Raw genomic sequence first — 14170 nt, forward strand, 5'->3', positions numbered from 1 at the left:
TCCCTTGCAGCGGGCGTGGCATTTTGGTTACACGAAACAATTCACGGGTGCGAGAAAAATTTGTAACTAACATCCCATTTGATGCAGCCACTTTTTTCTGTAAATCAACTACTAGTCTTGGGTGGTAAATATGTCTGTTTTGCATCCAAGTAAGAGCTTGTCCACCGAGCTTTGCAAAGAGTTGACCCAAATGAAAATAAGTCGTTTTAACCAACGCCGTGATTGGTAAATGACGCGCCCCCTTTAAGGTTGAATTTATTGCTTCAGCCAAGTTTGTTGTCATATGACCATAGCGATACCCCCCGTCATATGCATTTGTCCACATTTCTTTGCTGATGTCCATAATGTACTCGCACCCCTTCTTATTTTTGCCAAACAGCTCTTGTAGCATCGACTCAAACCTTTGAGGTAAGAGTTCGTAACCTAAGCCATTAGAAATATGTAATAGTTAATATGAAGTATAAATAAGTAATAAGAAATTGATAGAAAAATTGGGAAAAAGTAACATACCCATCCGCACGACTAACTGACGTTCATCGTTCTTCTTGTATTTTCCGTAATAGTTTGCAGCAATATGACGGACACAATAACGATGTTGAACATGTGGAAGTCTATACATTGTACCCAAAGAGTCCATTGCTGCTTTTATCCCGGCTCCTCGGTCTGAAATAATGCATAGTCGTTCCCTGGTGACAACATGTAAACGTAAATTTTTAAGGAAAAAAGCCCAAGACTCAGTGTCTTCTCCTTGAACGAGGGAAAACGCAACAGGAAGAATATTGCGGTTTCCATCTTGGACCACAGCCAATAATAAAACTTGCTTGTATTTCCCATACAAGAAAGTACCATCAATTTTGGACAATTGGTTTACAGTACTTGACTGCATTAATACACTGAGGGTAAGTCCAAAAGACTCGGTAAAATTGGCAGCGATCGCGAACCATTCGATCATTCACGTAATGATGTTGAGTTTCGAACTCAACAATTATCCCGGGATTAAGTCTTTGCACAACATGAAACCAACTGGGCAGCTCGTTGTAAGAGGAATCCCATTCGCCATGAAGTTTGTAAATGGCATTCTGTTTTGCCAACCACGCTTTTTTATATGAGACAGTGTACCCATATTGTGACTGTATAGCAGAAATCAACACTGCAACAGCTATATGAGAGCTTTGCTTCACAATGGGCATGATTGCTTGACAAATAATGTTGGAGTCCAAGTTGGGATGATCCTGGTTTATACCTGTTGCACAACATGTATGAGGACCGTTGTATCTGGCTAGTTCCCATAAGTTGTTCTTCCTCTTCCTCTTTGATACACGGACCATCCATTGACATCCGTTGTGACGTTGGACGCAGTAGCAGACATATTTCTCCGTGTTAGATCGATCAACTCGGGACTGAACTGAGTTATGAATATTGTAACTCTTTATTGCCATCATTGCTTCCTCCTTCGATGCGAACTCCATTCCAATATGTAAATTACCGTCATTGACTGAAGATTGAAGTCCATAGTTGCCAACATCAGGAAGATCTGGAAATTCAGGCTCATACATTGCATCATAATCAGCCTCATACATATGTGCAGGAAGTTCGGCTGGTGTTGTATTTATCGGAACGTCATCCTCGTCATCATCAAAATGTACGTTAAACTGTGGTGAGTCAGGTTCAACGAATAATCCCGTTTCAGCACCATCTGCACCTGGCTCCCGAAGAGGTTCTTCTGGTGGAGATGAGAGTTCCTCCGATAATCCAATGTTGAGGTCAAATAAGTTCCCGCTTGCGTGTCCTCCCCTTGAACTTGAGGCCATTGTATCATGTGGGATGTGAATAGACTGTCGTCTCGTTGGCATTTCCATATGTAAGTCGAAAACATTGGCAGATGAATGTCTACCCCTTGAAGTAGAAGAGATGTTGCCATATGGATTATTGGTGAAGCCACGTGGGTTGAGATCATAAGCAGTTGCAGATGAATGCCTTCCTATTAAACTTGATGGCATGGTATATGGCGTTGGATCCGCCATTAATGATGTGAAATCATTACAGATCAGTTGTGTCGGGCTATCAACTTGATCAGTTTGATATGTAATGCCAAAGTGAGAGGAATATGAGAGACCACGAGTTGCACGAACCTCAATAAAAGTGGCATACATTTCAATAAGAGATTGTGAACTCCCCATATGAGCATCAACCATCATAGAAACATCATCATCGTTTGAAAGCTGAAATGATGTATACGTGAGAGAAAAAGTTCAGTAGGAAATCTGTACTGAAGTGAAGATAGTCTTCTCTGGCCTACTACACGAATCTTTAACGAAATTTTTGTGATTAACTCCTCAATTGTGATGTTTCTCTTCAAGGTTAAGGGGATATAATGATCTGACTCAAAAACAACACCCTCTTCAGCTTCCTTAATTTCTCCATCATACAAAACAACAGCATAAAGATGACTCATTTTCAGAGAATTTGAGAATTTAGAGTTTGGGAATTTGAGAATTTGAAAGATTGTGAACTGAAGTTTGTTTTGAAAGTTTATAATACGTCGCATATAATAGTGTCTATAATCGGAGTACTATTCACATGAAGGCGCGTTCCCGGGGGCGCGCCTTCCATTATTTCGTCAGAGAATATGTTATCATTGCCCTATTATGTCACTGATGTCCCTCGGGGACACTAGATATATCATTACCTATTATTTCTCAGGGGACATGAAGGCGAGTTCCCGGGGGCGCGCCTTCCATTATTTTGTCAGAGAATATGTTATCATTGCCCTATTATGTCACTCATGTCCCTCGGGGACACTAGATATATCAGTACCTGTTATTTCACTATTCACATGAAGGCGCGTTCCCGGGGGCGCGCCTTCCATTATTTCGTCAGAGAATATGTTATCATTGCCCTATTATGTCACTCATGTCCCTCGGGGACACTAGATATATCATTACCTATTATTTCTCAGGGGACATGAAGGCGCGTTCCCGGGGGCGTGCCTTCCATTATTTTGTCAGAGAATATGTTATCATTGCCCTATTATGTCACTCATGTCCCTCGGGGACACTAGATATATCAGTACCTATTATTTCACTATTCACATGAAGGCGCGTTCCCGAGGGCGCGCCTTCCATTATTTCATCAGAGAATATGTTATCATTGCCCTATTATGTCACTCATGTCCCTCGGGGACACTAGATATATCAGTACCTATTATTTCACTATTCACATGAAGGCGCGTTCCCGGGGGCGCGCCTTTCATTATTTCATCAGAGAATATGTTATCATTGCCCTATTATGTCACTCATGTCCCTCGGGGACACTAGATATATCAGTAAATCAGGTAAATTATAACCAAAATTTAACTTCTTTTGAAAGTTCAGCAAGTTAAGAATAACTTAAATTAAAACGTTATGTGAAGTTTGAATAAATTAGATAAAATGTTATGGATAAATTGAATAAATGTGAAGTGATAAGTTGATTGTGACATTGAAATTGTATGGAATGAGCATTGAAATGTGACATTGAATAAATTTCCAATTCACCCCCCTCTTGGCTGATTCCGTCGATCGATGAACTCAACATAAGTTGATTTTAATGTATACGTTTTAATATATATGTTAATGATAAAATCATATGTATGGATAAATTTAATTTCAATTTAAGTATTGTGAACTATAATTGGAATATAACTTTTAATTTCGAATACAATTGGAATATTAAGTTGAAATTTAATGTTAAATTTCGAATACTATAATTTATATTTTAAATTTAAATTTGAATAATATTATTTTTATTTTATTTTAAATTTCGAATAATATAATTTGTATTTTAAAAACATTTATCAAACATTTAATGTTAAATGTTAATAAAAAATAACATTAAAAAATATGTATGTAACAACCATGAAACATTTAAATAACATAACCAAATTACATAAAATTCTGAAATATAATTATTTAAATAACATTAAATATAACTGGATCACCGATGTCGTCTTCTCGAATGAGTTCCACATGGCGGTGGTTGCCTATTTCGTGGAGGATTTCTTCGTGGAACTTGTTCTTCAGTCTCCTCATCTTCACTATCATCATCAGCAGCATTTTCTTCATTTGGTGTAGATGACGCTGAAGGGGCTGAAGGGCCTGTATAAAATAACGACCCTGGAGGAGTGCTAGTAACAATCCCACCGCTCCCCGGGAACTGTGGAAACTGTGGAAACATTGGCATCGATGTATGTGATCCAGATGGAGATTGAGGTGTCTGCGGAGAAGCACCACCAGCCAAATAAGATGCATATGAACCATATGCTGGATCATTAAACATAGTCGTATATGCACCTCCATATGGTATAAAACCCTGCGGGCTAGGCATGTAACCTGGCGGGCTAGGAATGTAACCCTGCGGGCTCGGAATGTAACCCTGCGGAGATGGCATATAAACTGGTGGGCTTGGCATATGAAGTGGAGGGCTGGGCATGTACCCATGCGGCATCGACGAATAAGGATGTTGTGGTGGGACTGATGCAGAACCGGTAGCGCCTTCTCTCCGTCCACGCGTCGGGGGACGATGATATTGAGACGGTTGACGTCTTTCTCGGCGCCTAGGAATGTTAACCCCTCGTGCTTCCGCCAAAAGTAGAAACGACTTCCCATTTTCATTAAACCAGTCCATATAGTTATCCGTAACCATATGACCAGTTTCAGCGTAATATTGTCGAGGGGCCAACAGTGTATATCGGTTCTCCCAAAGCGCAATCCAATCTCTGTGTCTCACCACCCAGTTAACATCTTTCTTTCCCCGTCTATCTATGTTATGCACGTCGTCTAAATTCCTAGGAGCTCCAGGAATATATTGCGTACAACCATACTGACGGAGCACGCGATCAACTGGATGCCACTCAATAATAGCATAACATATAAGAGGTATAACCGATATCCATACCTCTAATGACCCACTAAGGTGGGGTGGGATGCAAGCTTTCACTTCATCGCTCGCATAAGTTATCCACTGAAACTGAAATATAAATATACAATTCAAATAAATAAAATATTCTAATTATATCTAACATTTTAAATTAAAATATTAATAATTAAACAAATTTAAAAACATACCTCAGACCCAGCTTTCGTATCAATAAGTAAACGAATTTCCTCTAACCCAGTAGGTATACTTTTATGGTCCTTTCTTTTCATCGACCACCTATGAAATATAATATAAACTAAATATCACCCTATTTAATTGAAAATATTTAAATCAAAATTTAGTTCGAAAATTACCTCAACAATAAGGGGAATACGTATGGTTCATTCACGATCGGGCATAAGAAAGACATGCGGAACCACGCCCATGATTGTAGAAGCAGAAGACATCCACCGATAGCAGTTTTCTTATAATTCGTCGCCCGACACATTTCTCTAAAGAGAAATGCCAAAACTGCAGCACCCCAACTATATCTTCCAGCTTCATCAAAATCGATCAGATGCCGCAACCACATACAATGCACCTGGTTGCGAGATTTGTCGGGCATCAATATTCCTCCAATTATTCGTAGAATATATGCCCGAGCACATGCCTTTGCTTGATCCTCTGAAGCATTTTCATTTAAAACCTCAAAATTAGCTTTCAACCAAGATAAAGCTATTCTACCTCCATTAAACTCTGGCGGAGAAGCTCCAAGATAATCAATGCACATTGATTGCCAATCACCATCCGCCATACCACACATCATATTTCCGTCGACGGGAAGCCCCAGATGCATAGAGACATCCTCCAATGTAATTGTTGCCTCTCCACATGGAAGGTGAAAAGTGTGTGTCTCGGGCCTCCACCTCTCAATCAGTGCAGAAATTAGGACAGGTTCGAGTTTGCAACCGCCTATAATTGTTGCAATATACCCGAACCCAGCAGAAGCCAAATATGGCAAAATACGTTCCGGTGTCGGTATACGTGGATTTTTAATAAAAGTTTCTAAAATACGATCAGCATCCTAAATAATATATATTATAAAAAATAAAAATTAATATAAATTCATAATAACTTTAAAATAAAAATAAATTTAAATATTAACATTAATTATAAAAAATATTACCATATCGCTAAAATGTCTGGAGATATGATCAATATCCAATCGCAACAGCATTTCGTTTTCCATTATAACTGTAGACAAAACAATATAATTAGCAAAAAAAAATTAATAATTCTAAATAAATAATAATTATATAAATATTATTTTAATAAAAAAAATAATATTTACATAAATATATTAATATAAAAAATAATAACTATTTAAAAAATACTAACATAAAAATAAATTTCTTACCACTAATAACAAATTTAAAACTCAAATAGATGGAGAATTTGAGTTATATAAGAGAGGAGAAGATGATTTTGGTGTGAAGAATGAGGGAGGGTTGAGGGGGTTTATATAGGGGAGGAGGAGGGGTAGTTAGGAAAACGGATGGGGGCATTTATGACATTTAATGGGGGCGCGTCCCGGGGATGCGCTTTCCACACGTGTTTGCTGATATGGCAAAGGCGCGTCCCCGGGGACGCGCCTTTCACACGTGGCATCCAACTCAGCGAAAACACGGGTAAAGCGCGTCCCCGGGGACGCGCCTTTGCCAACTCAGCAGAAAATGTGCTACTTCTGGAAATATTGGTCAAACGGTGTCAGAAAGGTAAAATTAAAAGCCAACGGTGTCCGTTATGTAATTTAGCCCTCTCCCTCCATGTCAATGAAAATGATTAAAAAACTTAATACTTTTTGTTCCATATGAAAATTTTTAAATTTCTTTCGTTTGTTTTGATGGTGAAATTAAATGATTGTCGCTTTATATATTTATATTAGGTGTTATGATATAATTATATAATAATGAATATATATATATATATATGAAAGTGATGATATTTATAGAGATGATTGATATATATTTATGAAATTTAAAATATATTTGATTTTTATATTTAAAAATATATATTAATTTTATTAATTTGATTATTGATATTATTGATTTGTTTGTGTTTATATGACTAATATATTATGTATAATATATATATTAAATATTATAAAGTTTTATTTTTTAAGTAATAATTAAGAATGTATTATTTTATATTTTTTTATATAATTTTATTTTTTAATAATTTTTTAGTTTCTTTAATAATTTTTATATTTAAAATTTAAAATAATTTTTATTTTTAAAAAAATAAACAAATCTTCAAATTTTTAAACAATAATTTAGCTCTGTACTTGATAAAAAAAATAATATACCTCTCTATTACATTGTCATCCGTTACAAATCATCTCATCGACATAATGAACTGTCAGAATCTTAAAGTTTAATATAAAGAATCGAAATAATTATTTTTCTGAATTGAAGGCATTAAATGAAAAAAAATCAGAGGTTATATTAATTAAAAAATTTGAAGACCTTAAACACTATTAAGCCGATTTAATATTTTGGGGAGATAAGTGGTGGAATTTAAGTCTCTCAAAGGATTGTTAAAATAGATTTTGAACGGAAGCATTCCAACGCTGTTTTGAGTGTTTTTATATGTATGAATTCAGTCCAGGAATCTCGACGTTATTTTTCAGTAGAGGATCTCAACGCTTTTCAGAGATGAAATTTAACGCAAGTATCTCGACATTGTTTACAACAGAGGATCTCGACGCTTTCTAAAGAGCGGAAGCATCTCAATGCTATGTCCCGACCGAAACGACATATCCCCTCACACGTCAACCAGTACAAGAGATTTCCAGGTAGGCCGGGATGACCAACGATCAACCACGATGAGCAGTTTTATTAGAACAGTCCACGAAGGAATCACTAGAATTGAATGGTTCAGCTGTTTCCCATTTATGTACCTAATCACCAGTCTTCTATTCAAAGTAGGCTTCGTTTTGGTCTTCAAACAAAGGTAGACTTTACAAGTCAATAGTGGCTAAGACGAGGCAAAATGGCAGCTATTATTCTTGAGAGACAAGCAAGAGTTCCAAAGATAGACCCCACGCAATAACTATGTAATTGGATCTCATCTTCTTCCACATATTAAACAATACCCTAATGCTTATCGCCATGAGTACTCACCGTTTCGAGATGAATCGAACCTACTCGGGCTTATTCGAATAATTTGAACTAATATTAGATTGATCATAACAATTGACATATATCATGCTTATAGCTCAACAGCTCTGAGAATCCTGATATTGCTAAACCCAATTTTCCCTTGCATTTGCCTCCAAACGACATAGAAAAATCCCAGAGAAGACCTCTCTTATTTTCTCTTCGTCAATCGACGGATGCAAAAAAGTAGGCGAACATCAATACTAATTCACTATATACTAAGAGGGGTTAGAATAATTTGATTTCCCGAAATGCTACTTAGGTGGTGTTTGTTTTTGCAGAGGTAAAAGGTCTGCAGTCTGCGGACCACATCTGCAGGCATATGCAGCAGAAAAGGTGGATCAAAAGTCTGCAGTCTGCAAGAATAAGACTGTTTGTTTTTTAACGTCTGCATACTGCTAAAATGAACTGAAATATAAATAAACTGGTTTTTTAAACTTAAAAGAGTTTTGCAATACTGAGATTTAAATAATTTTAGTTTTACAATACTAAAATTTAAATAATCAATATAACTACAATAATAAATTATTTAAAATAAATCAATTCATATTTTAAAATAAATCAATCCATACAACTACAATAATAAATCAATCCATATTTTAAAATAAATCAATTCATACTAATAAATTATTTAAAATAAATCAATCCATACTAATAAATTATTTAAAATAAATCAATCCATACAAATACAATAATAAATCAATCCATACTAATAAATTATTTAAAATAAATCAATTCATACTAATAAATTATTTAAAATAAATCAATCTATATTTTAAAATAAATCAATCCATACTAATAAATTATTTAAAATAAATCAATCCATATTTTAAAATAAATCAATCCATACTAATAAATTATTTAAAATAAATCAATCCATACAACTACAATAATAAATCAATCCATATTAATAAATAAATCAATTCATACTAATAAATTATTTAAAATAAATCAATCCATATTTTAAGATATATCAATCCATACTAATAAATTATTTAAAATAAATCAATCCATATTTTAAAATAAATCAATCCATACTAATAAATTATTTAAAATAAATCAATCCATATTTTAAAATAAATCAATTCATAGTAATAAATTATTTAAAATAAATCAATCCATACAACTACAATAATAAATCAATCCATACTTTAAAATAAATCAATTCATACTAATAAATTATTTAAAATAAATCAATCCATACAACTACAATAATAAATCAATTCATACTAATAAATAAATCAATTCATACTAATAAATTATTTAAAATAAATCAATACATATTTTAAAATAAATCAATCCATATTAATAAATTATTTAAAATAAATCAATCCATATTTTAAAATAAATCAATTCATACAACTACAATAATAAATTAATCTATATTTTAAAATAAATCAATCCATACTAATAAATTATTTAAAATAAATCAATCCATACTAATAAATTATTTAAAATAAATCAATCCATATTTTAAAATAAATCAATCCATACTAATAAATTATTTAAAATAAATCAATCCATACAACTACAATAATAAATCAATCCATACTAATAAATTATTTAAAATAAATCAATACATATTTTAAAATAAATCAATCCATACTAATAAATTATTTAAAATAAATCAATTCATACAACTACAATAATAAATCAATTCATATTTTAAAATAAATCAATTCATAATAATAAATTATTTAAAATAAATCAATACATACAACTATAATAATAAATCAATTCATATTTTAAAATAAATCAATCCATACTAATAAATTATTTAAAATAAATCAATCCATATTTTATAATAAATTATTTTAAAATAAATTATTTTATAATAAATTATTTTAAAATAAATTATTTTAAAATAAATAACCTTATTAAATTATTTAAAATTATTTTAATAAATAACTATATTTTATAATTGTTCTTGAAGAGGTTTGAAGACCTTTGAAGACATAAAACTAAGTCTGCATCAAGAATAGTTCGCGCAAATATTTGAAGAGCTTCTGTCTTCTAAAAAACAAACAGTCTGCGAAGTCTAATGTATGCGCGTAATATACGCAACGCAAACATAAAAAATTTAAAGAATTTACACCGTAAGAACAAATATCACCTAACCTTTATTCTTGATTGTGATTCCACGCTCACCTGCAACGATAACAGTGGTGGCCATATCAAGAAACATACCGTGTTCAACAACACCAGCAACCCTCAATATAGCATCGCTGGCAATCTGCGAATCCCCCAGCTCTTTCTTTAAATACAAATCGACGATGTAATTCCCATTATCCGTCACAAATGGATTCCCTTCACAATCATTCCTCAGCTTGGCGACGCAGCCAGAGCGTTGGAATAAGTTTTGGAGTTTATTCGCAGTGAATTTCCAGCAGAAGGGGACGACTTCAACGGGCAGAGCTAAACCGTTACCTCCCAAATGTTTAACCAATTTGGATTCATCGACGATACAGACAAATTTCTTGCAAGCACCTTCCACCATTTTCTCTCTTAAAAGCGACCCACCTCTCCCTTTGACGAGATTGAGATGCGGGTCGACTTCATCGGCGCCGTCGATGGCTAAATCAATGGTGGGATGCCTGTCGAGATCCGAGAGTGGGATACCCAAAGAGAGAGCTTGTTCTTGCGTTTTCTTCGACGTGGGGATCCCGACGATGTTGGTGAGCTTGCCTTGACGGAGCAACTCGCCGATTCGATCCAGGGCGTATTTGGCAGTCGAACCGGTGCCCAGACCCAGAACCATACCCGACTCGACGAACTCGACGGCTTTGTAAGCGGCGATTTTTTTCAAATCGTCCTGGGTTAGGATGACAATGGGAGGAGAGAATGATAAAGCCTCCACTGAGACAGCTTTTTCGGACCATTTAATCGCCATTCTTGGAGAGTTAATGGTTAATAGAGAAGAACGGATTAAACGAAAACAATATGAGGATAAATTAAAGGGTGAAATGGGGCAAAAGAAAGAGTGGGTTTTATTCACCTCATGCATATTCCCAGAAACATTGATTTCATTTTCAACGATTCTGCCGCGTTCCTTTCAACGAAGCATTCAGAAATTCGATATGATAAACATGTTGTTCGTGTCTAAAACTATTCAACTGATGTCAATGTGTTCAAGTCTTGAACTATTAACTTAAACCTATGCTTGAATTGAAGGCGTCTAAAAAAAAGTCAAATTTATATATCTAATTGGACTTTAAAAAAAGGGTTAAACACCAAAGCATACGAAAGAAACTAAATTTAAATATTAAAATATATATTTACCCTTTAAAAAACCACAACCATTCTCCAGCGAAAAAGGGAATTACTCGCGCATAGATGGCAAACAATCAAATCATATCTCTTTGAATATTCTCCAAGTTAAAATGAATGTTATTTTCTCGAGATATTATAAGTTTATATAATTACGTTTCTAAAGTATATACATTGTTAATAATTTAAAAATATAAATATATATTATTTTATAGGCTTAATACTCAAATAAGTGCTTAAATTATATCATTTTTCTTATATAGGTGTCTATCTTATTTTTTTGGATCATTCAGGTGTCTAATGTTAGAAACATGATCACTTTAAATGTCCAAGATATAACGACCATTAGTTTTCTTTATTATGACACGTGTCATAATCCGATAATTATGATTTTTAAAATATATATATATATATATATATATATATATATCATTATATTTATAAAAAAAGCATACTTTCTTTTAAATTACAAAAAAAACCCTCAAAATCCTAAAATCCTAACACTAATCCACCGTCGTTGCCCTTTCTAGCCATGACCACCGCCGCTGACGTTATCTTTGTCATCATCCTAGTTATAAGTCATCGTAGATGTCGCTGATTAGCCGTTGGAATCGTGTAGGATCACGATTTTCATCTTAGGATTTACGTGATATAAAATGTCGATTCACCATCAATCGGTCACGATTTTATAGGGTTTTTGTCATCGGGGGGAGGTGAGGTCGGGTGGAGCTTCATCAATGACAAAGGGCGACTGTCGGTGTGGGTTTAGGATTTGAAATGAATATTTTTAAAGTTTTGGAATTATTTCGAAATTAACGTCGTTGATTGCCTGTGTTTCTAATGTGGTAATATTTGTTACATTAGACAACTAAATGGTCCAAAAAAATACTGTATAGACCTATTCGGGAAAAAGGGTATAATTTAAGCACTTATTTAGATGTTAAGCCTATCTTATACATCCCAAATTATTAAAAAAAAAAAAGATAATGAAATAAATAGAGACTATACACCCAACTCAAAATGGAGCTTTGGTATAATTTAGACACCATTTGTTGCGGCTGACAATGTAATACTATTGTTGTTTGAGCTGCAAATGTTTTCCAGGACATGCATTTTTACCGGCAACGATCTGTTCAGGACATGCATTTGTTGCCGAAACCATGCACGTGAAGTTCTGCCAAACCTTGAAACATATAAAATTTAGTCAGATTTTTTTTTTGTTAAATTGATATAAATCATAATAACTGTTGAATGCATAAATAATAATTTCAAGGAAATAACTTAAGTTCGAATAGATGGTAAAATAAATACAAAATATTAAAGAAAAATGCATATAGATTAGATTCAATAAGATGCGGTAAAAAAAACCCAAAAGTATGTATGCATTGAAGTTGACCCAAACAGATACATTTTCATTTTTTAAACAATCTCATTGATTAAATCAATTGTCTTTTTAACTCCTTATTTAATGAGTTAATTCAATTTTATTCTTAAGATAATTCTATCAGGTGAGTTACACGCGCCAGAACAAAAGTGGCGTGAAACAGAGACTGTAATTATTTAAACCCGTGACCTCTCTGCCTTGTCTCTTAAGTAAACAAATACTACCAGATTTCGAACCCCAAAAATTTAATTTTTTTTGCTTTTTATTTTCTTTCTCTAAAACACCGTTACAACTTCATCTTCTTCTCTGCATACCCTACTGACCACCATGAAGCTCAAAAATATAGGTAAAGTATACCCATCTCCTTCTTATTCTTGTGAAGATTATCTTCCCGTTTTGAAGCTTCTTCCGGCCGCCATTTTAGCTATTGCTTCAGTCCTTTCTCTTGAGGACAGGGAAGTTTTGGCCTATATGATAACCAGGTCCCTCAAAACAACCACCACTACTGCCACCGCCTCCTCTTTAATGAGCCAAGATTTTTCTTCCAAGAAAAAAGCTGCCAAGAAATCACCACTGGCCGCAGTAAAGATGGCCCCAAAGGGTGGATGTTCCGCCCACAAGCCACCCGTTTTCGATTGTGACTGTTTCGACTGCTACACGAGTTATTGGTTTCGCTGGGACTCTTCTCCCAACGGTGAGCGTATCCATCAAGTTATTGAAGCTTTCGAAGAGCATCTAACTCACGGGGAAACCAAGAAGCCTTCCAAGAAAAGCGCGCGGCTCAACAGGAAGGACGGCAGCGGCAAAATGGCCACTCGGGTCGCTGAAGTTCCAGTCGTCGAATCACCGGGACAGCCCGGCCGCAAAGCTCCTGTCTTGGAGCTTCCCAACAAGGAAGCACCGGTTTTTGCTGCCTCAACGGATGACAAAGAAGTTAAAGAGGAAGTTGTAAAGGCGGAGGCGATTGAAGTGTTTCCGGTAGCAGATTCAGATGGAGATGTGCATACGACGGGAACAGCGGACGCGGCGGCGACGAGTAGCCAAAAGGGTCTGGCTCGGAAGGTGTTACTGGACGTGTTAGGGCTATTCAATTCTCGTTTATGGGGCCTTTGGAATCCAAATGTGTAATTTTTTTCTTTTGCGAAATTCGAGACCTTTGAAATGAGGAAAATTTTAAATTATATTTTTTGTGGGTGGTTAAAGGATACATCGGTGCCGGAATATAGGGGGTGGTCGGCGGTGGTCCTTGGCATTAATGTACTTTACGTCGAGCTGTCGTTTACATGGTAGGAAAAAGGATGTTTATAAATTGCTTCTCTGTTGAGCATTGAGTGGATAATTGATATGACAAATTGAAATTTTAATTTAATCCAATTTTTTTTGCTTAGGAATTAAGTTTATATAT

At 34.7% G+C, this 14170-nt stretch overlaps 2 protein-coding genes across 2 annotated transcripts; one reads left to right on the forward strand and one right to left on the reverse strand.

Moving 5' to 3' along the window:
- Positions 1 to 10227: 10227 nt before the first annotated feature.
- LOC120195831 (probable ribose-5-phosphate isomerase 2) lies at positions 10228 to 11004 on the reverse strand. The gene has a single exon (XM_039198028.1). It carries the CDS (start codon positions 11002 to 11004, stop codon positions 10228 to 10230), a length of 777 nt encoding a protein of 258 aa, XP_039053959.1.
- Positions 11005 to 13092: 2088 nt separating this feature from the next.
- On the forward strand, positions 13093 to 13893 carry LOC120130058. Its single transcript, XM_039147622.1, has one exon. It carries the CDS (start codon positions 13093 to 13095, stop codon positions 13891 to 13893), a length of 801 nt encoding a protein of 266 aa, XP_039003553.1.
- The last annotated feature ends 277 nt before the right edge of the window (positions 13894 to 14170 follow it).

This window comes from Hibiscus syriacus, unplaced genomic scaffold (assembly GCF_006381635.1).
Source record: "Hibiscus syriacus cultivar Baekdansim isolate YM2019G1 unplaced genomic scaffold, ASM638163v2 tig00000002_pilon, whole genome shotgun sequence".
NCBI lineage: Eukaryota > Viridiplantae > Streptophyta > Magnoliopsida > Malvales > Malvaceae > Hibiscus > Hibiscus syriacus.

Coding starts and splice junctions, on each gene's coding strand:
- LOC120195831 (XM_039198028.1), bottom strand. CDS start 11,004: ATGGCGATTAAATGGTCCGAAAAAGCTGTCTCAGTGGAGGCTTTATCA.
- LOC120130058 (XM_039147622.1), top strand. CDS start 13,093: ATGAAGCTCAAAAATATAGGTAAAGTATACCCATCTCCTTCTTATTCT.